The following is a 26529-nucleotide window of genomic DNA, read 5'->3' as shown; positions in this document are numbered from 1 at the left end:
TCACTAAACTTCAACAAAAAATCCTTTAGACTGAATTTTAAGAAAATAAAATTTGGTTTGTCACCTTCTCAATCTTAAATATTTTCTTTTTTTGTTAAATTCGCTTACAAATACTACCGTCGTATTGTAATCACGGTTGCCACAATTTTGACAAATTTTTCTATAGAAATAAAATTTTGACAAAATTTTCTATAGAAATAAAATTTTGACAAAATTTTCTATAGAAATAAAATTTTGACAAAATTTTCTATAGAAATAAAATTTTGACAAAATTTCTATAGAAATAAAATTTTGACAAAATTTTCAATAGAAATAAAATTTTGACAAAATTTTCTAAGAAAAAAAATTTTGACAAAAATAAATTTTTTACAAAGTTTTCTATAGAAATAAAATTTTGACAAAATTTTCTATAGTAATAAAATTTTGACAAAAATAAAATTTTAACAAAATTTTCTCTAGAAATAAAATAAAATTTTGAGAAAATTTTCTATAGAAATAAAATGTTGTCAACATAACATTTTTACAACATTTTCACAGAAATAAAATTTTTAAAAAATTTTCTGCAGAAATAAAATTTTTACAAAATATTCTGCAGAAATAAAATTTAGCAAAATAAGATCTTTTTAGAAAACAAAAAATATCCAAATCGGTCTAGATTTAAATATACGTACACTTTTATATTAGCCCTGCCAGCATTTCAAAGTTCCATTTCATCATCATCGCTACCACAGACTCATAAGTGACACTGCAACAATCGCCAACTGTGATAGTATTTTGCCATCACTATTCGCATGAAAGTATTTTGCCATCACTATTGTTACAAGAGTCATATTATATTTTGTGAAACACCAAGCACAACTAGCTTCTTATAATTTATTTAAATAAAAACGGCAATGAAGTGCTGAAAACATAGTTTTTTCGCTTAAAATTGTGAAAGGTATATTGGTGAACAATGTACCTTTCACTATTGAGAAGTTGTACCACGCCAAGTTACTACGAAAAAGTTTCTCATCAGTGCAATTATTAGGTGCCTATTTAGATCAATTTCGAAGGACGCCAATAAGAACCCTGCAAACTATCAGAAAAAGTGCATTTTAAGGTAATTGTAGAAGAATAATTGTGGTCAAGTAAAACACGATTGTGTAGATGTTTATTGATTTGATTAAACATTTATAATTTTATATAAATATAACATTTTTCGGTTTATCTCATCACATTTAACATAATTTTCTGCATTAATAAAATAATTATGTTGAGTTTTAAGTAGCAAGTTACATATTGCAGCGTCTATCAGCCAGTTTGTTTATTTTCGATGGAGACAGCGTGTCTGGAAAAATATTTGAAAAACGATCACTTTATTCTATTTGGAAAGTCGAAAATTGTTCATCATATACCTTTCACAATTTTAAGCGTAATATCTATGTTTTCAGAACTTTATTTTCGTTTTTATTTAAATAAAATATAACAAGCTGGTTGCGCTTGGCGTTTCACAAAAAATAAAATGGCTCTTCTAACAGTAGTGATGGCAAAATACTTTCATGTACATTTTGTACTTTTTGATATGCTTCCCCCATCACAGTTCGCGATGGTTGTGGTGACATTTACGAGTCTGTGGTAGCGATGAGGATGAAATGGAACTTTGAAATGCTGGCAGGGATGTAACTTGCAACTTGTAACTCAACATCAATCTTTTATTAATGCATAAAAATATGTTAATTGTGATGTGACAGTCGTATAAATGTTATATTTATGAGAATTTATAAATGTTTAATAAAATTAATTCTTTTACAACTATCTTAAAATGCACTTTGTCTGATTGTTTGAAGGGACACTTATTGGCGTCCTTCTAAATGTATCCAGAAGGGCACCTAATAATTGCACTCATGCGATACTTTTTTGTAGTAACTTGGCGTGGTACAACTTCTCAATAGTGACGGTGCTTTTCCGAGGAGTTTTGGATATCGTATACGACTGTTTTCGACGTAGAGGGAATTCTCAGAAGCGCCCCCAAAATCAAAAAATGTTGGCAGGGAGTTATTAAATTTTATATTATGTAAATTTTGCACTTTTTGGCTTCGAAATGTACATTTCTATCACATTTTTAGTACTTTTTCGTCAACATCATTTACCATCCATGGTTATAAATCAGTATATTTAAAGAATACCAAAAATTACGGGATCCGAAATAAACGGAAAATCCCGATATTCAATATATTCGCGAATGGCCGTCCAATGTTTTCACTCATATGTTATACCAAAGAAATAAACTACACTAAAATCAGGAACAAACGTAAATGATCTTTATTTTTGATTATTATTGTTTTTTTTTTTTAGCTCATTCTGCTTTTGCCCAATTGCTGTTTTGAATTCGGTTTTCGGATAGAATTGCACCTCTAGCAAAAATTCCGTTACCCATAAGAAATGCTTTGTTATATTTGCTAACGAAAATTCCGTTTTTATCGATTATACACATTTTGCTCCCATAAGAAATACATTGCAATATTGTTTTATTGACTTACTAACGGAATTTACGCTAGAAATGTATATCGTACATACCTTTAAGATCGATAACAGCGTGCTTCGTAATATCAATGGGTAGCGTTAGGAAATGGCAGCACTGACTACGAACCGTTACCAGATACGCTACCCTACGTGTGCAACTAATTGACAGTTTGTTTATATTTTGACACATCTGCCACAAAAGTAAACAATCGTGAGTAAATCAGTAAAGCGAAGATATTAGAATTTTAAAGTTGCAAATTAACAATGAATTAAAAAAAGAATTTGCATACAAACTTTTTTAGTGGTCACGAATTTGTGGTAAGTTTTTTCTTTTGCCACCAAGACAGTTTAGGTCTTGTTGTGGTTTTTGTTTTCTCGGATGTTTCAAAAATCTTAACCAAGAAAGAATAGCCAAATGATTTTTTATGTCAATTCCAAGGTACTTGAGGTGAGGATTATAGTCCCTTTATGTGAACTTCATTTTACTTGCGTTCTTCTTCGTAAAACTATTGGCTCTTTTAAGTGCCATTGGGACTTGGTTCAAAGAAAGAGGTTCTTGTCAGTGAGCTCAACACAGAATCCAATAGCATATTTAGAAGACATTTTGTTTTGAAAAATTCTTTTATCCTACAAACCTACGATTTTCATTACTTGGAAATCATTTTGGGAAAATGCACCTATGCATGCGTTGAATTAACCGAAACTCATATTTAATATGCATTTTATTTAGGCATTAGAAATGTAATAAAAATGCTGTACACATTTGGTACATCAGCGGTTTTCAGCTAGACGAAATCTGCGACTCGAAGTTGTGAAGTCCTACTTACAAGAATAAAAGCAATAAATAAGTAGGAGTTGTCACCACGGTTGCCACACGAGACAAAAAAAATTACCAACATTTTACTAAAAAACCAAACAAAAAATTTTATTTTGAGAGTATAGAAAATTTTGTCAAAATTTTATTTATATGGAAATTTTTTTTCAAAATTTTATTTCTATTGAAAAAGTTTGCCAAATTTTAGCTCTATCGAACATTTTTGCAAAATTTTATTTCTATAGAAAATTTTGGCAACATTTTCTATATAAAAATTTGTCAAAATTTTATTTCTATAGAAAATGTTGTCAAAATTTTATTTCTATAGAAAATTTTGTCAAAATTTTATTTCTATAGAAAATTTTGTCAAAATTTTATTTCTATAGAAAATTTTGTCAAAATTTTATTTCTATAGAAAATTTTGTCAAAATATTATTTCTATAGAAAAATTTGTCAAAATTTTATTTCTATAGAAAATTTTGTCAAAATTTTATTTCTATAGAAAATTTTGTCAAAATTTTATTTCTATAGAAAATTTTGTCAAAATTTTATTTCTATAGAAAATTTTGTCAACATTTCTATAGAAATTATTTCTATAGAAAATTTTGTCAACATTTTATTTTTATAGAAATTTTTTTCAAAATTTGCAAGTTAATGAGTTTGACATTTTTTTTTTTCAAACTCTAGCGGACAACGTGTATAAGTAATTCGAAGGACAAATTTAGTGGTCATGTATTCAACCCCCCAGTATTCATAGAAATTAAAAAACAAAAAACGAAATCTTGCCGGTTCCTATCCCATCTTTGTAGGACAAAGTATTCTACCAATTTATATTCATACCGTTACACTTATATCACCTATTTGCATACACGTTATTAATTATGGACCAATTTTAATGAATTCTAATCTGCAAATAATTGTCTCAATTCAAACAGCAATTGTTTGAATTACTCAAATTTATTTGTCTGTCTCATTGTGTAGTCAAGGTTATCTCATTGTTTAGTGTGTCATCTACCTATTTGTCTGTAAAATACAAATTCTATGTCATTGGTTTATTAAAAAAAACGCAAAACAAGAATTCGATTCTAGACGGATTTAATATTCATTTTCTAAATGTTTCTAAGTAAACGCGATAAGCTATTGTGTGCCAAATGACGAGGTCTTTGACCATCAAATAGCCAAGACAATGGATGGTAGTTATCAAACGTAATAGGGAGATTTTGTCCCTGTTTGGTGAACGTTTACTGTATCAATAAATCTAAAATTAATCTAGCCTCATATGTACAAACTGTGATTAGATCTGGCCCTGTTATTGATATTCAAACCTCTTCCCGATTACACTGTGTTTACAAAATTATTATAAGGTTCTGTCAACGCGAGAGAGGCGAAAAAAGTATATGTGTTCAGCTCAATTGTTTATAAGGCACATTGGGCTTAAATAAAAACAAATACATACGGCCAGGCCGAATCTTATTTGCCTTCATCAGACTGTCATCCCTAATCGAATTACGTAGGTTGTTGTAACGGTTCCCGATGGCAATCGGATCGGGTGAAGTATAACCCTGCAAGAGGCTATGGAAGTCAAATCCCTGGATCGGTTTATAGGGGGGCTATATAAATATAATTATGTGCCGATGTGGACCAATTTTTGCATGAAATAAAACGAAAATTGAAATTTTCAAATAAATCGAATTATTTCAGAATTTTATTTCTATAGAAAATTTCGTCAACATTTTATTTCTATAGAAAATTTTCTTGAAAATTGTATTTCTATGGAAAATTTTCTATAGAAATAAATTTTTCAGAAATTTTCTATAGAAATAAAATTTTCAGAATATTTTCTATAGGGATAAAATTTTCAGAAAATTTTCTATAGAAGTAAATTTTCTATAGAAATAAAATTTTCAGAAAATTTTCTACAGAAATAAAATTTTTAGAAAATTTTCTATATAAAAATAAAAAATTTCAAAAAATTTTCTAAAGAAATATAATTTTCTGTAGAAATTAATTTTTCAGAAAATTTCCTATAGGAAATTTTCTGAAAAATTAATTTCTACAGAAAATTATATTTCTTTAGAAAATTTTTTGAAATTTTTTATTTTTATATAGAAAATTTTCTAAAAATTTTATTTCTGTAGAAAATTTTCTGAAAATTTTATTTCTATAGAAAATTTACTTCTATAGAAAATTTTCTGAAAATTTTATTTCTATATATAGAAATAAAATTTTCAAAAAATTTCCTATCGAAATAAAATTTTCAGAAAATTTTCTATAGAAATAACATTTTCAGAAAATTTTCTATAAAAATAAAATTTCAGAAAATTTTCTATAGAAATAAAATTTTCAAACAATTTTCTATAGAAATAAAATTTTCAAACAATTTTCTATAGAAATAAAATTTTGACAAAAAATTCTATAGAAATAAAATTTTTATAATAATTTCTATAGAAATAAAATTTTGATAATAATTTCTATAGAAATAAAATGTTGAAAAAAAATTGTATAGGAATAAAATTTTGACAAAATTTTGTATAGAAATAACAACAATTTTATATAGAAATTAAATTTTGAGAAAATAAAATTTTCCGAAAATTTTCTATAGAAATAACATTTTGAGAAAATTTTCTATAGAAATATAATTTTTAGAAAATTTTCTATATAAAAATAAAAATTTCAAAAAATTTTCTAATGAAATAAAATGTTGACCAAAATTTTCTATAGAAATAAATTTTCAGAAAATTTTGTATAGAAATAAAATTTTCAGAAAATTTTTATAGAAATACAATTTTCAGAAAATTTCTATAGAAATAAATTTTCAAAAAATTTTGTATAGAAATAAAATTTTCAGAAAATTTTTATAGAAATACAATTTTCAGAAAATTTCTATAGAAATAAAATTTTGACAAAGATTTCTATAGAAATAAAATTTTGAAAAAATTTTCTATAGAAATACAATTTTGACAAAATTTTCTATAGAAATAATATTTTGACAAAAAAAAAATATATATTTCTATAGAAATTTTTATGAAATATTTGGGTATGGATGTGGGGTATCAAAATCTACAAATCTGGCATCCCTATTATAGAAGCTAAGAGAGAACAATAACAACAATATGCGAATGAGTGTAGTACAATTTCTTTAGCTATGGACTCAAATATTTAAAAATTTGAATCACTTGCATTCTGAACGACTAAACAATCGCATGAAAAACATTCAATCGTCTTGTGTTAACCATACCCTAAGAAAGCGGCTATCAAAAACAGTGATCGCAATAAAAACAACAATCCAGGGAAAATGAATATATATTGTTTATAAACAAATCAAGAGAGTATAGTAAAAAATTGGCTATCGGTTAAATTCGTTATAGTTTGTTTGATTTTTTTTTTGTTCACCTACACACACTTGCTAACGCGCTTAAAGAAAATCAAAAATCTTCCAAAACGGGTCAATTATTAACAACTTTATCTAATTTAACAGCATTTATTGGCAATTATCCAAAACGACTTTTAACGTTGATTGAAAGTTATATTTGGTGGCTGCCACAAATCAAGCAACATCAACAATCCAGTGTTCGATTCATTCATCCATCATCATCAACCACTATGCCGCAATATAAAGAGAATGATAATCATCACCTACTGCTGCGAAAAAATGTTCCCAGTCCTGCCTATTGTGATTGTGAATTTCCCACATCGAGTATAGTTGTGGGCTACAGAGGTCCAATTTCAGATTTGGTTAAGTGCCGTTGTGGTGAAGATGATGCCGCATATCATTCCATAAAATGGCATTGGCATAAACATCCAGAATCGGATATTAGTTTAGATGAACACCAAGATTCCTATGATTGTACATTCCATCCAATTTATTCACAAGGTACGGCCATTGTAAGAGGTGAACAACCCTTGGCGCCAAATATGATGCACTTTTGGGAGATACGTATACTGACAGCTCTCTCAGGAACAGATGTGGTAAGTATAAGATGATTAAATCCAAAGAAATTCTTTAATGGAAACAGCGGAAAAATTTTCTATAGAAAAAAATTTTGATAACAACTTTCTATAGAAATAAAATTTTGATAAAAACTGTCTATAGAAATAAAGTTTTCAGAAACTTCTCTATAGAAATAACAATTTTACAAAATTTTCTATAGTAATAAAATTTTGATAAAATTTTCTATAGAAATAAAATTTTGACAATGCTAAGTATTTAAGATTCGCCCAGACCCAACTTATGGCCGCATGTACTTTTTTCCTATTAATGGAGATAAAATATATATGTACATGCAATGACCCTGGTATGTGTTTTCAGAATAGCGGGCAATGTTTTTATATGACATTGAATTTTAATAATTAATAACAGGCCATTAAATCAGTTTATACTTGATCTTGGCAATCATGAGCACAAACATATAATTATGCCATGCATATTAAAACAATTCATTTTATTAATATTTTCCGTTTAAAATTAAATTAAACATTTACTTTGTGTCACATTAGAAGACAAATTGTGGTTTGAAAATAAGCGCAATATGACCCAATTTGTCGAAATCGGTCGATATATATAAGGGAGCTATATCTAAATTTTATCCTATTTATTTTTTAACTCTCAATAACATTTGTCCTTGTGCCAAATAAAAACTCCTGTACCAAATTACATCAAAATTGGTTAATTGCGAACAACAAAATCATGGACAGATAGACGGACAACTTATTGCTCTATACATTGAAATGTTATTGATATTGCTTATCTTTTGCAGTGTTATCTGTTTTATATGAATCTTACATACATATTCGCATTGTTTATCTCGGGGACAAATAACCAGGCCAATCCTAAAGTTAAATCTATAAAAAAAAATCGAAAGTTTGGCCAGACCGAATCTTATGAAAATTTTATTTCTATAGAAAATTTTGTCAAAATGATTTTTCTATAGAAAATTTTAGCAACATTTTATTTGTATAGGAAATTTTATTTTTATAGCACATTTTGTCAAAAATTTAGCAAAATTTTTTTTCTACAGAAAATTTTAGCTAAATTTTATTTTTATAGAAAATTTTAGCAAAATTTTATTTCTATAGAAAATTTTGTCAAAATTTTATTTATATACAATTTGTATCAATATTTTGTTCCTATAGAAAATTTTAGCAAAATTTTATTAAAAAAAAAATTGCACAATTTTATTTCTATAAGAATTTTTTGTAAAAATTTTATTTCTATAGAAAATGTTGTTCAAATTTTAGTTCTACAAAAAAATTCTACAAATTTTATTTCCATAAACAATTTTGTCAAATTTTTATTTCTATAGAAATTTTTTTCAAAAAATTTTGTCAAAATTTTATTTCTATAGAAAATTTTGTCAAAATGATTTTTCTATAGAAAATTTTAGCAACATTTTATTTGTATAGGAAATTTTATTTTTATAGCACATTTTGTCAAAAATTTAGCAAAATTTTTTTTCTATAGAAAATTTTAGCTAAATTTTATTTTTATAGAAAATTTTAGCAAAATTTTATTTCTATAGAAAATTTTGTCAAAATTTTATTTATATACAATTTGTATCAATATTTTGTTTCTATAGAAAATTTTAGCAAAATTTTATTAAAAAAAAAATTGCACAATTTTATTTCTATAGGAATTTTTTGTAAAAATTTTATTTCTATAGAAAATGTTGTTCAAATTTTAGTTCTACAAAAAAATTCTGCAAATTTTATTTCCATAAACAATTTTGTCAAAATTGTATTTCTATAGAAAATTTTTTCAAATTTTTATTTCTATAGAAATTTTTTTCAAAAAATTTTGTCAAAATTTTATTTCTATAGACAATTTTGTCAAAATTTTATTTCTATAGAAAATTTTCACAAAATTTTATTTATAGACAATTTTTATCAAAATTTTATTGCTATAGAAAATACTTATAAAAATTTTATTTCTATAGAAAATTTATTTATTTATTTATTTATTCATTTATTTAATCAACCAACGCCCTATACATAGGACAACATGTTGATAGAATTTAGTACAATTCAGGAAAAATTGACTCAAAACTAACTATTAAACCTATACTAGCACACAATCTTTTAATAAAAATTAAGTATTATATACAAAAGATTGGTACAGAAAGAAAATTGATTGTCAAAATTTTAGTTCTACAAAAAAAAAAAAAAAAAAATGAAAATTTTATTTACATAAAAAATTTTGTTAAAATTGTATTTCTATAGAAAATGTTAGCAAGGTTTTATTTCTATAGAAAATTTTAGCAAAATTTTAGTTTTATAGAAAATTTTGTGAAAATTTTATTTCTATAAAGAATTTTGTAAACATTTTATTTCTATAGCACATTTTGTCAACATTTTATTTCTATTGGAAATTTCGTCAAAATTTTATTTCTATAGAAAATTTGGTCAAATTTTTATTTCTATAGAAAATTTTAGCAAAATTTTATTTCTATAAAAAATTTTGTCAAAATTTTATTTCTATAAAAAATTTTGTCAAAATTTTATTTCTATAGAAAATTTTAGCAAAATTTTATTTAACAAAAAAATTTAGCAAGATTTTATTTCTATAGAAACTTTTTCTTAAAATGTTTCTATAGAAAATTTTGTCCAAATTTTAGTTCTATAGCACATTTTGTCAAAATTCTATTTCTATTGAAAATTACGCCAACATTTTATTTCCATCAAAAATTTTGTCAAAATTTTATTTCTATAAAAAATGTTTTCAAAATTTTATTTCTATAGAAATTTTTTTCAAAATTTTATTTCTATAGACAATTTTGTCAAAATTTTATTTCTATAGACAATTTTGTCAAAATTTTATTTCTATACACACAAAAAAATTTTTTTTGATTTCAATCACGAAAATCGCGGATTCAATCATTTTTTTAATTGAAATGTCTTCAATCACGAAAATGATAGTATCAATCACCCATTTTGATTGAAAACCAACACGATTTTCAATTAAAAATTTAATTGACTTTGTCACGGAATCAATTAATTGTGTGATTGAATCAATTAAAAACGTGATTGATTTTTAACATAAAATTCAATCACAGTTTTAATTGAATCAATTAAAATTTTAATTAATTTCGCGACAAAAAACAATCAACTATTTGATTCATTCAATTAAATAATTAATTGAAATTGGCTATAAATTTCAATCAAAAAATTTATATATTGCGACCCCAAAATCGTATTTAATTTTATTTGAAATAAAAGAAAATATGTGTTTCTTATAAAACATATTTAATATTTTATTATTTTTTGAATTATGCAATAGACAAATAAATTTGGTTCTTGTTCTAACATAACTTACAAATACAATTACATAAATTATATAAATCATTATCTTCCTTATAATAATAACCATGTTAGCATGGTCCTTCTAATATGTAGATGCGCCTAGATTTCCAATAAATCAGCAGCCTGTAAGCTAAATTAGTTTTTCTGAAAGTAAACAGAATAATTCGAATTTAATTTTGTTAAATTACAAGTTAATTTTGTTGAACATTACATAGAACATTGCATAGAATATCAAGTTCAATTCTTAGTTCCAGGTTGCAGATTTATAATCTTCTTTTGCAGTTGTAGTCTTTTAGCATAAAAAGGTGTATTAGGTTAGGTTAGGTTATGTGGCAGCCCGATGTATCAGGCTCACTTAGACTATTCAGTCCATTGTGATACCACAGTGGTGAACTTCTCTCTTATCACTGAGTGCTGCCCGATTCCATGTTAAGCTCAATGACAAGGGACCTCCTTTTTATAGCCGAGTCCGAACGGCGTTCCACATTCCAGTGAAACCACTTAGAGAAGCTTTGAAACCCTCAGAAATGTCACCAGCAATTCCTTTCCAAAATTTCCGCACATTGAAATCGTCTATTAAAATTTGAACCAATCATAGACAAAAATAATGGGAAAGCAATGTAATATTTGGTATTATATTGATGATACTTTGCAAATTCTAAAAATAGAAAAAATATATAAATGGGAAATACATATTTTTATTATTTTCGGATATTTTTTATATTTTTAAATCCAAAAGAAAGAACTTTTTTACCATTACATAATTCAGCTCATTAGTTTATATATCAGATATACTGCTATCTACTTGGGTTCAAACTGAAAAAGGCAGGTAAAACAAAAATACAATTTAATGCCAACGCCACTTCGCAACTTCAAGGTGAATCTTCCAACAAACCCATACCGCTCTTGGTTTTAAGAAAACTAGGAGTGAAAAAAAATTATAATTTTAAAAGATCAATAGGGTACCCACTTTTTTGTTGCAAACATATTTTTACATATTTGATAAAATGATGGAGTTGATGGGATTGATTGGTCAATTTCACGAAATAAAATTGGTTACTAAAAGAAATGAATAAAAAATATATTATTTTAGTCCGTTTAATGTAAACAGGCTTCAATGGAAAACGGTATTCACATTTCACAATTTCTTACCTTCAATAAACGTAGATTGTTTTCCATTTTTACAATACCACAAAACACAAACACAGGTAATTTCAAATGCGTTCTCTCATATATTTTTTCAAACATTTACCACGTGGCCATTTGTTGTTGCACACTTTATTTATTTCAACCCTTTGCTATGATTTGTTGTTGCGTTCAAAATATTTATGTACACATTTTCCATGCAGCAGACAGAATGTCGCCAATCATGTTTTTCAATTTACGCGAAAAACAAAAACCCAACCGTTCGTTTCAAGTTACTTCTACAGACTGATCTCTCCATCATACAATGTTGAATAAATACCCATTCTCTTGTTCTCTTTTCGCTCTTTCCATTGCTCAAAATTATTCAATTTCAATCACAAAAGTGATTGGATCAATCACATGTGTAATTGGAAACGGAAAAAATTTCAATCACGTTTGTAATTGAAAATTATTTCCGAATTGATTAACAAATTGATTGAATCAATTAATATTTTAATTGGAAACGTAACAAATATCAATCATTTTTTTAATTGGGTTTTATTCGGATTTGATTAAATAATTAATTGAATCAATTAACATATTAATTGAATCCGTTCCCAAATTCAATTAAGTGTTTAATTGAAAAAATGTTGGTGATAATTTTTTGTGTGTAGAACATTTTTATCAAAATTTTATTGCTATAGAAAATTCTTATAAACATTTTATTTCTATATAAAATTTTTATCAATATTTAGTTTTTATAGAAAAATTTAGCAAAATTTTATTTCTATAGAAATTTCTTGTTATAATGTTATTTCTATAGAAAATTTTGTCCAAATTTTAGTTCTACAAAAAAAATTCTGAAAATTTTATTTACATAAAAAATTTTGCCAAAATTGTATTTCTATAAAAAAATGTTAGCAAAATTTTATTTCTATAGAAAATTTTTTCAAAATTTTATTTTTATAGAAAATTTTGTGAAAATTTTATTTCTATAGAAAATTTTGTAAATATGTAATTTCTATAGAAAATTCTGTAAAAATTTTATGTATTTTAGCAAAATTTTATTTTTTTTATAGAACATTTTGCACAATTTTATTTTTATAGAAAATTTTTGAAAAATTTTATTTCTATAGAAAATTTGGTCAAATTTTTATTTCTATAGAAATTTTTAGCAAAATTTTATTTCTATAAAAAAATTTTGTCTAAATTGTATTTCTATATAAAATTTTAGCAAAATTTTATTTAAAAAAAAATTTAGCAAAATTTTATTTCTATAGAATTTTTTTGTTAAAATGTTATTTCTATAGAAAACTTTGTCCAACTTTTAGTTCTATAGCACATTTTGTCAAAATTTTATTTCTATTGAAAATTATGCCAAAATTTTATTTCTATAGAAAATGTTGTCAACATTTTATTTCTATAGAAAATTGTCTCAAAATTTTATTTCCATAAAAAATATTGTCAAAATTTTATTTCTATACAAAATGTTAGCAAAGTTTTATTTCTATAGAAAATTTTAGCAAAATTGTATTTCTATTTCGCCAAAATTTTATTTTTAGAAAATTTCGCCAAACTTTTATATTTAGAAAATTTCGCCAAACTTATTTTTAGAAAATTTGGTCAAATTTTTATTTCTATAGAAAATTTTAGCAAAATTTTATTTTTATAGAACATGTTTTACAATTTTATTTTTATAAAAAATATTTGAAAAATTTTATATCTATAGAAAATTTTATTTCTGTGGAAAATTGTCTGAAAATTTTATTTCTATAGAAAGTTTTATTTCTATAGGCTTCATGAGTTTGACTTTCGTCTTTGTTCTTCTAAGAATTTCTCAGAATTCCAGATTTATTTTTCTGTTGATGTATTCTTTATCTTCGTAATTCTCCATGATATTTCAATCTGGCTTCATTAATTGCTTTCATCTTAGGTTTACATCAATGACACATAATATTTATGATGACCATTGGCCCACATTTGTTTATTTTACATTTTCTAGAGCATGTAAGAACGTACATGGCAAACGTATTGTATTTCCTACAATCTCTTATCATTGTCTATACACAGTCCAGAGAAGTACAATTAATAAAGACTGAGCGAATACACGTATTTACTTAATTTTCCCCGGAGCATTTACATTGACAAATATTTGATTAGATTTTCGAAACGGGGGACGATTATTGATTTTTATATAGATTCTATTTTAGAGATCAATAATAATAAAGCCTATGATGACCTTATCGCGAATACTACTGATGTACTGTTATGGGTCCATCACAAGACCATATGTTGCCAGGCTTGTTGTATTCTGTTGGAGACAGTTGTGTCTATGCATTTTAATCTGTAAAAACTTGGGAAAAACATTTGCCCACATATGGTCTTAAAAGTGATAAGAATTTGTATTGATTTGTTCTAAATTTTTATGGATTTGTTTTTATGTATTTCTTACCCTAAATCCATTTATCGTAACTTGTCTAAGGTATTTCGATTTAAATGATTTTATCAAGTCGCGTTTACAGATTGTACGTACTTTAAATAGTCTGAAAATAGAGCATTTTGATAAATGAATCAATTATAAGATTTATAACATATTCATGCTTACGTCTCATCTAATTTCGTCTTTTTTTTTAAATGGAAGAAAAAACGTGTGCTAATATTTAAATTTATCTTATAACAAATTTCTAATATTAGTGGCACGCTTCATAGTCCACTGCAAAAATGACATCACATTCATTGGCAATCGAAAGTCTATTTAAAAATATATTCTTTTAACAAAAGTTTTTTTCTTTTCTATTTAGATGCTTTGAATTTTATTTTCCCCAGGCGCCAGGCAGACTGCATTTTTCATTCCTATGGCACTTAGTACAACTATTTGGCAAAAAAATTACTGACAAGTTTCGTGTGCCAAGCACGGTTGCCATTCGAACCCAAAATAATCTACTAAAATTTGGAAAAAAAATTACCTAAAAACTACCAACAAAAACAATTTTATTTCTATAGAAAATTTTGTCAAAATTTTATTTCTATAGAAAATTTTATGAAAATTTTATTTATATAGAAAATTTTCTCAAAATGTTATTTCTATAGAATATTTTGTTAAAATTTTATTTCTATAGATAATTTTGTCAAAATTTTATTTCTATAGAAATTTTTAACAAAATTTTATTTTTATAGAAAATTTTGTCAAAATTCTATTTCTTTAGAAAATTTTGTCAAAATTTTATTTCTATAGAAAATTTTATTTAGAGAACTTTGTCAAAATTTTATTTCTATAGAAATACACAGGTGCTGTTGGATCATTTTCACCATCTTGTCTTTGAGAGATCGTTTTCTGTACGTGTAGCCAGGTTATGGAACTCGCTACCTCACCACCTTAAAAATTTCTCTATTACTCCTTTTACATTTAAAAAGAATTTGTTAAATTATTTATCTACTCTATAATGCAAATATTTATCATCTCACTGACAATTTCAAACTCAATGCGTTTTAATTTCTTGTTTGCTATGTATAAAGGGTTGTGCGTTAGGATTTTAATTTTAAGTTTTTTTTTTAGTTTCGTTTTAATTATAAGGTTAAGTTTTTATTTGGAATACTAGAGCTCTATTGATTGAATTTCTATCAACATGTTGTCCAGAAGGGCGTTGGTTGATTAAATAAATAAATAAAATAAATAAATAAAAAATAAATAAATAAATTTTGTTAAAATTTTATTTAGAGAATTTTGTCAAAATTTTATTTCTATAGAAAATTTTATTTCTATAGAAAACTTTATTTCTATAAAAAATTTTGTCGAAATTTTATTTCTATAGAAAATTTTTGCAAGATTTTATTTCTATAGAAAATTTTTGTTAAAATTTTATTTCTATAGAAATTTTTGTCAAAATTTTATTTCTATAGAAAACTTTGTCAAAATTTTATTTCTACAGAAACTTTTTCAAATTTTTATTTCTATAGAAAATTTTGTCAAAATTTTATTTCTATAGAAAATTTTGTCAAAAAATTTCTTATAGAAAATTTTGTCAAAATTTTATTTCTGTAGAACATTTTGTCAAAATTTTTTTTATAAAAATTTTTATTTCAAATTTTTATTTCTATAAAAATTTTGTCCAAATTTTATTTCTATAGAACATTTTGTCAAAAATTTTTTTTTTTTATAAAAAAAATTGTCAAAATTTTATTTCTATAGGAAATTTTGTTAAAATTTTATTTCTATAGATAATTTTTTCAAAATTTTATTTCTATAGAAATTTTTAACAAATTTTTATTTTTATAGAAAATTTTGTCAAAATTCTATTTCTTTAGAAAATTTTTTCAAAATTTTATTTCTATAGAAAATTTTGTTAAAATTTTATTTAGAGAACTTTGTCAAAATTTGATTTCTATAGAAAATTTTGTTAAAATTTTATTTCTATATTTCTATAAAAAATTTTCTGAAAATTTTATTTCTGTAGAAAATTGTATTTCTATAGAAAATTTTCTGAAAATTTTATTTCCATAGAAATTTTTTGTCAACATTTGATTTCTATAGAAAATTTTGTCACAATTTTATTTCTATCGAAAATTTGTGAAGTACCTCTTAGTTGGAGAGGAATGTTTCGCAAAATCTACCAAAACATCAAGAATTCTACCAATCTACCAAACAGTAAAAAATCTCAATTTTTTGGTAAAATTCTACCAACTGGGGCAACCATGGTGCCAAGTGCCGTTCTCTTCATTCATACAAATCTGATGATCTGATCATTCAGAAATCTTCGTCCACGAAATTTTAGAAACATGAATGAGTTGTAATGAGATCGAATCATGTAAGGGAAAATAAATTCGTACATGAATGTTCGTGTCAGAGCCACCTATATGTGAAAAATGTGTTCTATACAAATACAATTTTTTGATATAATCCTCCCAAGAAATTGGCCAACAGATAGAAAAAATTGGGAAAAGATCGAAAAGGCAAATTTTAACCCAAGATAAATTGAATATAAGCCACAAATCTTCCGAATCGCAGTAATGTTGCACATACGAAACAGAGAGAATAGGGATCTATAAATCGAAAATCGATTAATCGATTATTCGAATTTTGGCATGAAAATCTAAAAAAGTCGAAATCGATTATTAAGCTAAAAATAATCGCAAAATCGATTTTAGATTTTCAACTAATTTTTAATTTTGACCACCAAAAATTAAGTTTAAATTTTGAACTAGAAAAATAAAAATTCTGATTTTATTAAATAAAATATCAAATTGGTGGAAATGAATCTTTGTGTTTTCAATTTCCTTGAATTTATAGTGTAATTATTTGGGGAAATAAAAATTAATGATTGGCACATGTTAAAAATTTTATATTGAACATTTTAATTTTTAAACAAATTTAAAAATTAACATGTTTGACTGGAACACAAATTTTTTGCTTTTCTTACCAAATATTGTTAATAATACTCACAAAAAGACAAATAGATTTCATAAAATCGAATATTTTTTAGAATCATTATTTCTATGAAAATCGATTATGAAAAATCGAATATTCGAATTTCCATTGGTATAAATAATCGAAAATCGATTTTTGATTAAAAGTCAATAATCGAAATGTCGAAAAATCGATTATTAGTTTGTACTATAGATCCCTAAGAGAGAAATGACCACTGTGGCCAAATGCAAAAATATGGGGTTACAGATTTGTCTATGAAAGATGGATCTTTTAGTCCTAAAAACGAATATTGCTTAATATATGGGCTGGAAAAAGTGCGGAGACTGCTCTTCGAGAGAAATCAGCTAAGAAGTTCCAGAGGTCAAATTTGGGGATCGATTTATGGACCGATTCAGATTGTAAGTTTATCTGGACGACAGTGCTGGTGTCGAACATATCCCAGATATTGGCCACACTATAAGTTATGCTCGAAGACATTATCGATACCGCAGCTGGCTAATGGGATCGACAACACATTTATCGATATTTTACTTACCTCCGACAATTCTTAGCGTTCGGCCACACAGTAAGATTTTTTTTAAAAACACAGACATTCCGTTTCGGAAAAACTTATAGTCTGGATGGCGCAAAACAGTGCTGAGCCATAGACGATCATAACCGACCATGCGATTAATTGATTGCAAGTCTCTTCTGAAATCGAAACGAATGGCCTTGGTTCTTTGCTCTCCTGGAAGTGTGAGGGTTCGGTGGGTTCCCTGAACTTTCTGGTGGGTAGAACTCAGAGTGACATCCAGTGGGAAACTGCAGCGCAGTATTCTGCACAATTTACAGGTTCCACCAATGAGTTTCGCTTACACTGGGAGTCCAAACCAAGGTAATGGGGAGGGCGGTAGGTTTCCATAATATCGTCCAAGAGTGTGGTATGGTTTACCATATTAAAGGCTCTAGACAAATCCATAGACCTTATAATACATAGATGATCCACTATTCTCTTTAAAAAAATGTGTCAGTTCCAAAAATAAATTTTCTGACATTTCGTTTTGATTTTTTCATAAAGAGTCAGTCCCATACATTAATTTTCGCGTGTGCTTTTGTGTTGTTCGTAAAGAGCAATGCTGCTCAAAATTAAATTTCGTATTTTCGCGATTTTAGTCACAATTTTTTGTTCAAATATGAACTTTTAATATATTAAATAATTTATAAATCCTCTGTTGCATCATATACGTTCTAATTTTGTGTAAAATTGGCAAACTACAAAAAGGAAAACGAAAGAGATTGTAAGCGTGCTCTTATTTTTCTCATTTATTCTTAATCTTCGGAACTTTCAAACATAGTTTGACACGCATGGCTCATCTATGTATTATAAGGTCTATGGTAAGCGTGCTCTTATTTTTCTCGTTTATTCTTAATATTCGGAACTGTCAAACGTAGTTTGATACCCATGGCTCATCTATGTATTATAAGGTATATGGACAAATCCAACGCTAAGAGAAGCGAACGTTTATGTGGTCTCTTACTATCCAATCTATCTGCAATTCTGGCCCTTAATTCACATGGGACTGTCTGGTCTGAGTGCACGAAAGACTAGCCTTTGCCTTCTGCTTGCACGATGTGCAGTTTGGTGGTGCTCGCAAATTGTTTGCATTCGCCGTACATATTTCATCTTTCGGAGGGTCTATCTTTGCGTTTGTGGTTCGAGAAGTTCCGAAACGTCGACCATAGCTGTTTGGATGCAATGTCGGGCTTCTCAAGATGCTTGCGCCACTGATTCTTGGTTCTGATTAACTTGTAAGTCTTTTCTGAAATCGAACGGAATGACCTTGGTTCTTTCAGAGGGCGCCCTCCTGGAAGTGCCAAGGGTCGGTTGGGTTCCCCCTTGCACCTTCCGAGGTACTGGTGGGTAAGGTTATCGCAGTGTTGCTTCGCCAAAAGCATTTTAGACTCATGGTGCAAATGTTGTTCCGCTGTCTTAGAGTGGCATCCAGTGGCACTACGCAACGCAGTATTCTGCACCACCTCCAGTGGGATTCGCTTACACTGGGAGCCACCGTGGTAGCGGTGGATTATCCCCTCGCAGTAGTACTGATGACATTTCTGAGTGTTTTATAGCTTCTCTAAATTATTCTACCGCTATGTGAAACGCCATTCAGACTAGGCTATAAAAAGGAGTCCCCTTGCCATTGAGGTTAATACGGAATCGGGCAGCATTATGTGATAAGAGAGAAGATCACCACTTGTGGTATCACAATGGACTGCATATTACATTAATATCCACTCCAGGGTAATTGGTAGGGAATAATTTTCCATAATATCCTCTAAGGGGATGTTGTGGTTTACCTTATTAATGGCTTTAGACAAATCCAACATTAAGAGAATCGAACGTTTATGCGGCCTCTTACTATTCAATTCAGTGGGCTATCTGGTCTGCACGGTGTGCAGATTGGGGATACTTGCAAATTGTTTGCATTCGCCGTGCGGGACATAGCCTTCCCCAAACGAAATGGAATTATCTTTCCTTTTGGGGTTCGAGAGGTTGTGAACCATGTCGACCGTAGCAATTTGAATTCAAGATCGGTAATCTCCAGATGCTTGCGCCAGCTTTCTCGGTCACTTAATTGATCCACGACGTGAAGACGGTTGCTGTCTATTTCGGGGCAGAAAGTTTTAGATACCTGTTGGAAAAGAATGTCTGTGCTTTTAGAAAATCTTACAGTATAGTCAAATGCTAAGAGATGTCCTGCTTTTGCAGCAGGCTCAAATCTGGCGATCGATTTATATAGGGGGTATTTACCTAAAAAAAATCTGAGTAATAAAGGGTTTCATAAAATATTGTCCTCAATACATTTTGTTATTATAAAACAATATATTTTTTTGACAAAGTACTTAAGTGAATTTCCTATTTTCTATTCACTTATAGATGTTCGGCATTGGTACAGACAAAATCGATCTAAACGAATATAAATTTCATTTTGTTTCGGCACTTGGGGCAAACAATCAATCCTGGGCTCTCTCCTATGAAGGTAAAATTCATCATAATGGTCAACATACACCGTATGGACAACAATTTTCTCAAGGCTGTGTTGTTGGTGTTCTATTGGATCGCAGTCGAGGACATTTGGAATTCTTTTTAAATCGACGTTCTCTTGGTGTGGCATTTACCAATATTCCCACAGATCCTAGTGTAAATCTATATCCTATGGTATGTTCAACAGCAGCTAAATCGGCTATACGTTTAATCAATGCTACCTCACAAGCGGAATGTCTGCAATTGAGAGCATTTCGTGCAATGTCTAAACAACCCAAGGCTTTGGAGGAGTTAAGGCGGATGCCAGGTCTTAGGACAATATTAAATAATTATTGGTTTTTGGCCCAACCCGTACGTTATTCACAGCAAAGTAAGCACACACAATTCGATATATTGGATGAAGCTGTATTACCATCTAAATCCAGAAGGGGTAGAAAGCAAAAATTGAAGGGTAGGTCCTAAAAGAATATCCCTACATGTGGTTTTTAGAGTAACTTCTTCTCGTTTTCTTCCAGATGATGATATCGATATGAATGATCTGTATAGTAATGCCCATAAAATAGCCTTACATCAACATAATGAGAGTGATGACGAGGCCATTCTAAATGAATACTTTGATGAATATTTTCATTACTTACTGTGAGAAATCGGAAGTTCCGTAGAATAAGAAAAAAATAACGTTAACATTATCTAGCAAAGATTGCTGTTGTGTTGACCACCACTTCCTTAGATTACCTAGAATTGAATTGTGTTCAATTGTGTTATCTGGAGTAATTTACTATATTTAATTTTTTTCTATTAAGAACTATTTCTAAGTTTTAGTTTGTCAAATAATAAATGTCCATTACGTTTGTTGATATTGAAATCTATGGGTAATTCCTAGTACAGATGGTCAAGTGGAAAAACATGTCTAAAACATGTGTCAAAGATTTTTCCTGGAATGCAGTATAAGAAAAAAAAACAAAATTTTTTTTTTACTGGGCAAAGTCTGCTCAGAATCTCTTCCTTTGTGCCGGCGACATTGAGAGCAATCCAGGGGGGTTACTCTGTATTGCGATACGAAAGCAAATGCGATGCGATAGTTAAATGCGTTAAGAGTACAATTCGGTACTCTGTATCACTTGCGCAAACGCTTTCGCAAAGTAAACTGAAAATATGGCAACGCTTTAGCAAAATAAAGCGAAAATATGACAACGCTGGCTGCACAATGTAAACAATAACGAAAATGATAAAAAGAAATGTCAAAAAATTGTAAAAAAAAACATTTTAAACAATCTTCCGTTCGGTGCGTGTTCTTTTAAAACTTGCTAATCGTTTATAACAAAAAAGTAATAATTATGGATTCGATAGCGTTATGGTTTGAAGAAAATTAACATGAACGAATTACAAGAAGAATTTTGCGAGATCGGTCAAATATACTCTCCCTAAGTGACCACGGGTAAGAAAATGGAAACTCAAATTATGTGACAAACGTTTTCGAATATTTCATTTTTATAGATTTCGTCTTAATAAAGATGCGTTTATGTATGTATTAAACGCTATTAAAGACGACCTCGTCGTTCCAAATAAATCCACCGCCATTCCAACTCCAATAAAAGTGGCCGCTGCTTTGAAATTGCTTGGACAAGGTGGTTATCTACAAATCGGCCAAGACCATCTTTTAGGACTATCAGAGCAATCTATGTCGCGCTGCTTAAAAGAAGTTTGCGAGGTGATTGAACGAATACTTTGTCCCAAGCACATACAATTTGAGGTAACTGCGGAAGAGACCATAAAGTCTACCAAAGTTTGGAACTGACGTTGCTGTGTCTGTAACTTTTTTGGTTTTTCCCTAAAACAATAAACAATTTAGATACAAATATAAAAATTTAATTGTGCTTACTTACATATTTGTTACTTTGCGATTGCTATTTTGTTTGCGCACGATTTTTGCGATCAACGAACGAGTTTGACATACGCTTTCGCATTATAGAGTGCGGTGATGCCAGATTTGTGAAAACTAGATGCGCAAGGTAGATACGAAAACGAATTACTGAGTACCAATTACTCGATTCGCGACAATTTTTCTTACGCATCGCAATACAGAGTAACCCCCCAGAACGAGTACAGTACATGTGTCCAGTCTTTTTGCAACCAATCACACGCCGAGTTTACTCTGTGAAGTGCAGAGAATGTCATAGCTGGGTACACTTGCGTTACTCAAGACTCAAAAAAGTTGGAGACAACACACCTGCCTTTAAGTGTCCCACCTGTGTGCGCTCGTCCCCACCACACCCCCAGCAATGACACATCCCCTCCCATACATACACATTCATCATCCATCAGTCCAACGCCGGCCGTATTAAATAGTATACTTGGACCAGAATCTTGTCGGACTTTTTGAAGGAAATTCTCCAGGGCAGCTAAACCGATTCAGTGTTCCATCTGCAAGACTTCGAGTTAGGTATTCAAGCTTGAGGAATTAAAACCAAAGGAGGAAAAGTGTTCGAACGAACTATAAAGGAAAAAGTTGTGAGCTTTGCACCGACCTCGTTTTACCAAAGTAAAAAATAAGAAAAAAAATAAGGAAGATTTTCAATCTGGTCAGAGTGGGGAATGTGGATCAACTCAGTTACCCCCATCCAATAGCAATAGACATGTCACGAAGTCAATAGTTCATACTATAGACCAGCTAAAGATGTCAAGTGTAACAGCTCTAACCACTGATAGGAACCAGTAAGGACACCTTAAGATCTATCTGTAAAACTTTAATGGGCTGACAAGGAAGATTACTGAAATCACAGATTTCGTGGAAAGGAAACGCTCCAGGAGACCAAACTCTCCAGTAGTAATGGTCTTACCTAATCATCCCAATATGTAGTGAGAAAACTATCCATACTTCTGTGAAATGAAGACCCCCAGACTACCATGACGGCCTTCTAGCGAAGCTGCCATAATGGTAGGTTAGGTTAGGTTATGTGGCAGCCCGATGTATCAGGCTCACTTAGACTATTCAGTCTATTGTGATACCACAGTGGTGAACTTCTCTCTTATCACTGAGTGCTGCCCGATTCCATGTTAAGCTCAATGACCTCCTTTTTATAGCCGAGTCCGAACGGCGTTCCACATTCCAGTGAAACCACTTAGAGAAGCTTTGAAACCCTCAGAAATGTCACCAGCATTACTGAGGTGGGATAATCCACCGCTGAAAAATTTCTTGGTGTTCGGTCGTAGCAGGAATCGAACCCACGACCTTGTGTATGCAAGGCGGGCATGCTAACCATTGCACCACGGTGGCCATAATGCTAACATGGTAGATATAGCCATAAACTTTGGACAGATACCGTTATTCTGGAGAATATAACTTTTATGACCTTGGATAAGACTAACTGGGAGCTATTTACCACGCCAGGAAAGATCCAAGGCGATTCGGTTCGATTTCAGAAGGGAGTTACAATCAATTAATCACCTGGCCGGTTATGAGAGTGAAAAGGGAATAAGAGCGACATAAATTAACATTAAGAATTGGAAAGGAATTTAAAAGTAAGAGGCCGCATAAACGTTCGATTCTCGTAGCATTGAATTTGTCTAAAGCCTTTGATATGGTAAACCATACTAGCCTCCTATAGGATTTTATAGAAACCTCCCTCCCAATTAGCTTGAGTAAAAAATATGCATTTTTTCAACACAGTGATTTGTTTCTATTAAAAACGGCGGTTTTTATAAAAAATGCCGGCGAACAAATATTTTGTAATGGCAACACTGATTTTGCCCTCAACAAAACTGGAAAGAGCATTAAAGAGATAACGAGATAACGCGCGCGAGAGAGAGCGAAACACTCTATTACAAAACAGGCATGTCTATTTCATTAAAGAGCGGATAACAAAAATAAAATGAGAACATAAAACATGGAAAGATGATGATGGCACACTTCTAAGTGGCATGAGGCGGGCAGATGATAGAACGCGGAAAGATGTTGGTTGTCGATTTTTTAGGTGGCATGAAAAACATCAAGTTTGTATTTAAACTTTTATAGAACCCCCAGAAGGAAGCGAAAAAGGAAGATGACTGATGTTGGATACAATCAATGTTGCCAGTATGGATATTTTTCCCTTCAAAATTGGGTTTTTACGTGAATGAGGACGAAATTGTTGTGTTGTGGCATGACAAAGGTTTTAAACTTTTTATGCTTTTAGAAATCAAAATTTTGACAATATCTTTTATAGAAATCAAAATTTTGACAAAATATTCTATAGAAATAAAATGTTGACAAAATTTTCTATAGAAATAAAATTTTGACAAAAATTTCTATGGAATTAAAATTTTGGGAATATTTTCTATAGAAATAAAATTTTGTTAAAATTTTCTATAGTAATAAAATTTTCCATAGAAATAAAATTTTGCAAAAACCTTCTAAAATTTTGCAAACACTTTCTAAAATTTTGACAAAATTTTCTTTATAATTAAAATTTTGGGAATAGTTTTGTTTTTTTTTTTTTGGAAATAAAATTTTGACAAAATTTTCTATAGAATTAAAATTTTGACTAAATTTTCTATCGAAGTAAAATTTTGACAAAATTTTCTATAGAAATAATTTTGACAACATTTTGTATAGAATTAACATTGTGATAACATTTTGTATAGAATTAAAATTGTGACAAAATTATGTATAGAATTAAAATTTTCTATTGACAAAAATTTCTATGGAATTAAAATTTTGAGAATATTTTCTATGGAAATAAAACTTTGTTAAAATTGTCGATAGTAATAAAATTTTGACAAAATATTTTTTTGAAATAAAATTTTGTTAAAACTTTCTATACAAATAAAAATTTTTGCAAAAACTTTCTATAGAAATAAAATTTTGACAAAATTTTCGATAGAATTAAAATTTTGACTAAATTTTCTATCGAAGTAAAATTTTGACAAAATTTTCTATAGAAATAATTTTGACAAAATTTTGTATAGAATTAAAATTGTGATAAAATTTTGTATAGAATTAAAATTGTGACAAAATTATGTATAGAATTAAAATTTTCTATTGACAAAAATTTCTATGGAATTAAAATTTTGAGAATATTTTCTATGGAAATAAAACTTTGTTAAAATTGTCGATAGTAATAAAATTTTGTTAAAATTTTCTATAGAAATAAAATTTTGACAAAATATTCTTTTGAAATAAAATTTTGTTAAAACTTTCTATACAAATAAAAATTTTTGCAAAAACTTTCTATAGAAATAAAATTTTGACAAAATTTTCGATAGAAATAAAATTTTGACAAAATTTTCTATAGAAATAAAATTTTGCAAAAATGTTCTATAAAAATAAAATTTTGCAAACATTTTCTATAGAAAAGGAAATAAAAGAAATAAAATTTTTTTAAATTTTCTATAGAAATAAAATTTTGCAAAAACCTTCTAAAATTTTGCAAGCACTTTCTAAATTATTGACAAAATTTTCTTTAGAATTAAAAATTTGGGAATATTTTTTTTTTTTTTTAAATAAAATTTTGACAAAATTTTCTACAGAAATAAAATTTTGTCTAAATTTTCTATTGAAATAATATTTTGACAAAATTTTGTATAGAATTAAAATTGTGACAAAATTATGTATAGAAATAAAATTTTAACAAAAATTTCTATGGAATTAAAATTTTGAGAATATTTTCTATGGAAATAAAATTTTGTTAAAATTGTCTATAGTAATAAAATTTTTGCAAAAATTTTCTATAGAAATAAAATTTTGACAAAATTTTCTATAGAAATAAAATTTTGCAAAAATGTTCTATAAAAATAAAATTTTGCAAACATTTTCTATAGAAAAGGAAATAAAAGAAATAAAATTTTGTTAAAATTGTCTATAGTAATAAAATTTTGTTAAAATTTTCTATAGAAATAAAAGTTTGTTAAAATTTTCTATAGAAATAAAATTTTGACAAAATATTCTTTTGAAATAAAATTTTAAAATTTTCTATAGTAATAAAATTTTGCAGAAATGTTCTATAAAAATAAAATTTTACAAACATTTTCTATAGAAAAGGAAATAAAAGAAATAAAATTTTGTTTAAATTGTCTATAGCAATAAAATTTTGTTAAAATTTTCTATAGAAATAAAATTTTGACAAAATATTCTTTTGAAATAAAATTTTGTTAAAATTTTCTATACAAGTAAAAATTTTGCAAAAAATTTCTATAGAAATAAAAATTTTGACAAAATTTTCTATAGAAATAAAATTTTGCAAAAATGTTCTATAAAAATAAAATTTTGCAAACATTGTCTATAGAAATAAGATTTTTTACAAAATTTATTAAGGCTTTTTGTTTTATCAAAAATTGTCATAATTGGGGGGATTTTTTTTGGGG

General features: G+C 27.9%; 1 protein-coding gene and 3 long non-coding RNA genes across 5 annotated transcripts; 2 read left to right on the top strand and 2 right to left on the bottom strand.

The window, feature by feature from the left end:
- Positions 1-1117: 1117 nt before the first annotated feature.
- LOC142233283 (uncharacterized) lies at positions 1118-1666 on the bottom strand. Its single transcript, XR_012721377.1, has 2 exons — positions 1395-1666; positions 1118-1327 (listed from the first exon to the last, which is right to left on the bottom strand). It is a non-coding gene; the product is annotated as an uncharacterized LOC142233283 (long non-coding RNA).
- A 1021-nt stretch (positions 1667-2687) lies between these two features.
- Positions 2688-21052, top strand: LOC142233849 (SPRY domain-containing SOCS box protein 3). 2 transcript variants are annotated; one of them, XM_075304916.1, is made up of 4 exons: positions 2688-2820; positions 6795-7285; positions 20080-20638; positions 20703-21052. In XM_075304916.1, the coding sequence occupies exons 2-4, from the start codon at positions 6920-6922 to the stop codon at positions 20828-20830; spliced, it is 1053 nt and encodes a 350-aa protein (XP_075161031.1). In that variant the 5' UTR covers positions 2688-2820; positions 6795-6919; the 3' UTR covers positions 20831-21052. The 2 variants fall into 2 exon arrangements, with proteins under 2 accessions (XP_075161031.1, XP_075161032.1); XM_075304917.1 differs by lacking the exon at positions 2688-2820 and having other exon boundaries at positions 6487-7285.
- A 177-nt stretch (positions 21053-21229) lies between these two features.
- Positions 21230-22054, top strand: LOC142233851 (uncharacterized). Its single transcript, XR_012721499.1, has 2 exons — positions 21230-21625; positions 21685-22054. It is a non-coding gene; the product is annotated as an uncharacterized LOC142233851 (long non-coding RNA).
- Positions 21647-22170, bottom strand: LOC142233850 (uncharacterized). The gene is made up of 2 exons (XR_012721498.1): positions 22074-22170; positions 21647-22018 (listed from the first exon to the last, which is right to left on the bottom strand). It is a non-coding gene; the product is annotated as an uncharacterized LOC142233850 (long non-coding RNA).
- Between the last annotated feature and the right edge of the window lie 4359 nt (positions 22171-26529).

Source organism: Haematobia irritans, chromosome 4 (genome assembly GCF_050003625.1).
Source record: "Haematobia irritans isolate KBUSLIRL chromosome 4, ASM5000362v1, whole genome shotgun sequence".
Taxonomy (NCBI): Eukaryota; Metazoa; Arthropoda; class Insecta; order Diptera; family Muscidae; genus Haematobia; species Haematobia irritans.
Note: the sequence above shows the minus strand (reverse complement) of the source record. Positions and strands in the feature narration are given on the sequence as shown.

Coding starts and splice junctions, on each gene's coding strand:
- LOC142233849 (XM_075304916.1), top strand. CDS start 6,920: ATGCCGCAATATAAAGAGAATGATAATCATCACCTACTGCTGCGAAAA. Junction 7,286..20,079: donor CTCTCTCAGGAACAGATGTG/GTAAGTATAAGA, acceptor ATTCACTTATAG/ATGTTCGGCATTGGTACAGA. Junction 20,639..20,702: donor TAGAAAGCAAAAATTGAAGG/GTAGGTCCTAAA, acceptor GTTTTCTTCCAG/ATGATGATATCGATATGAAT.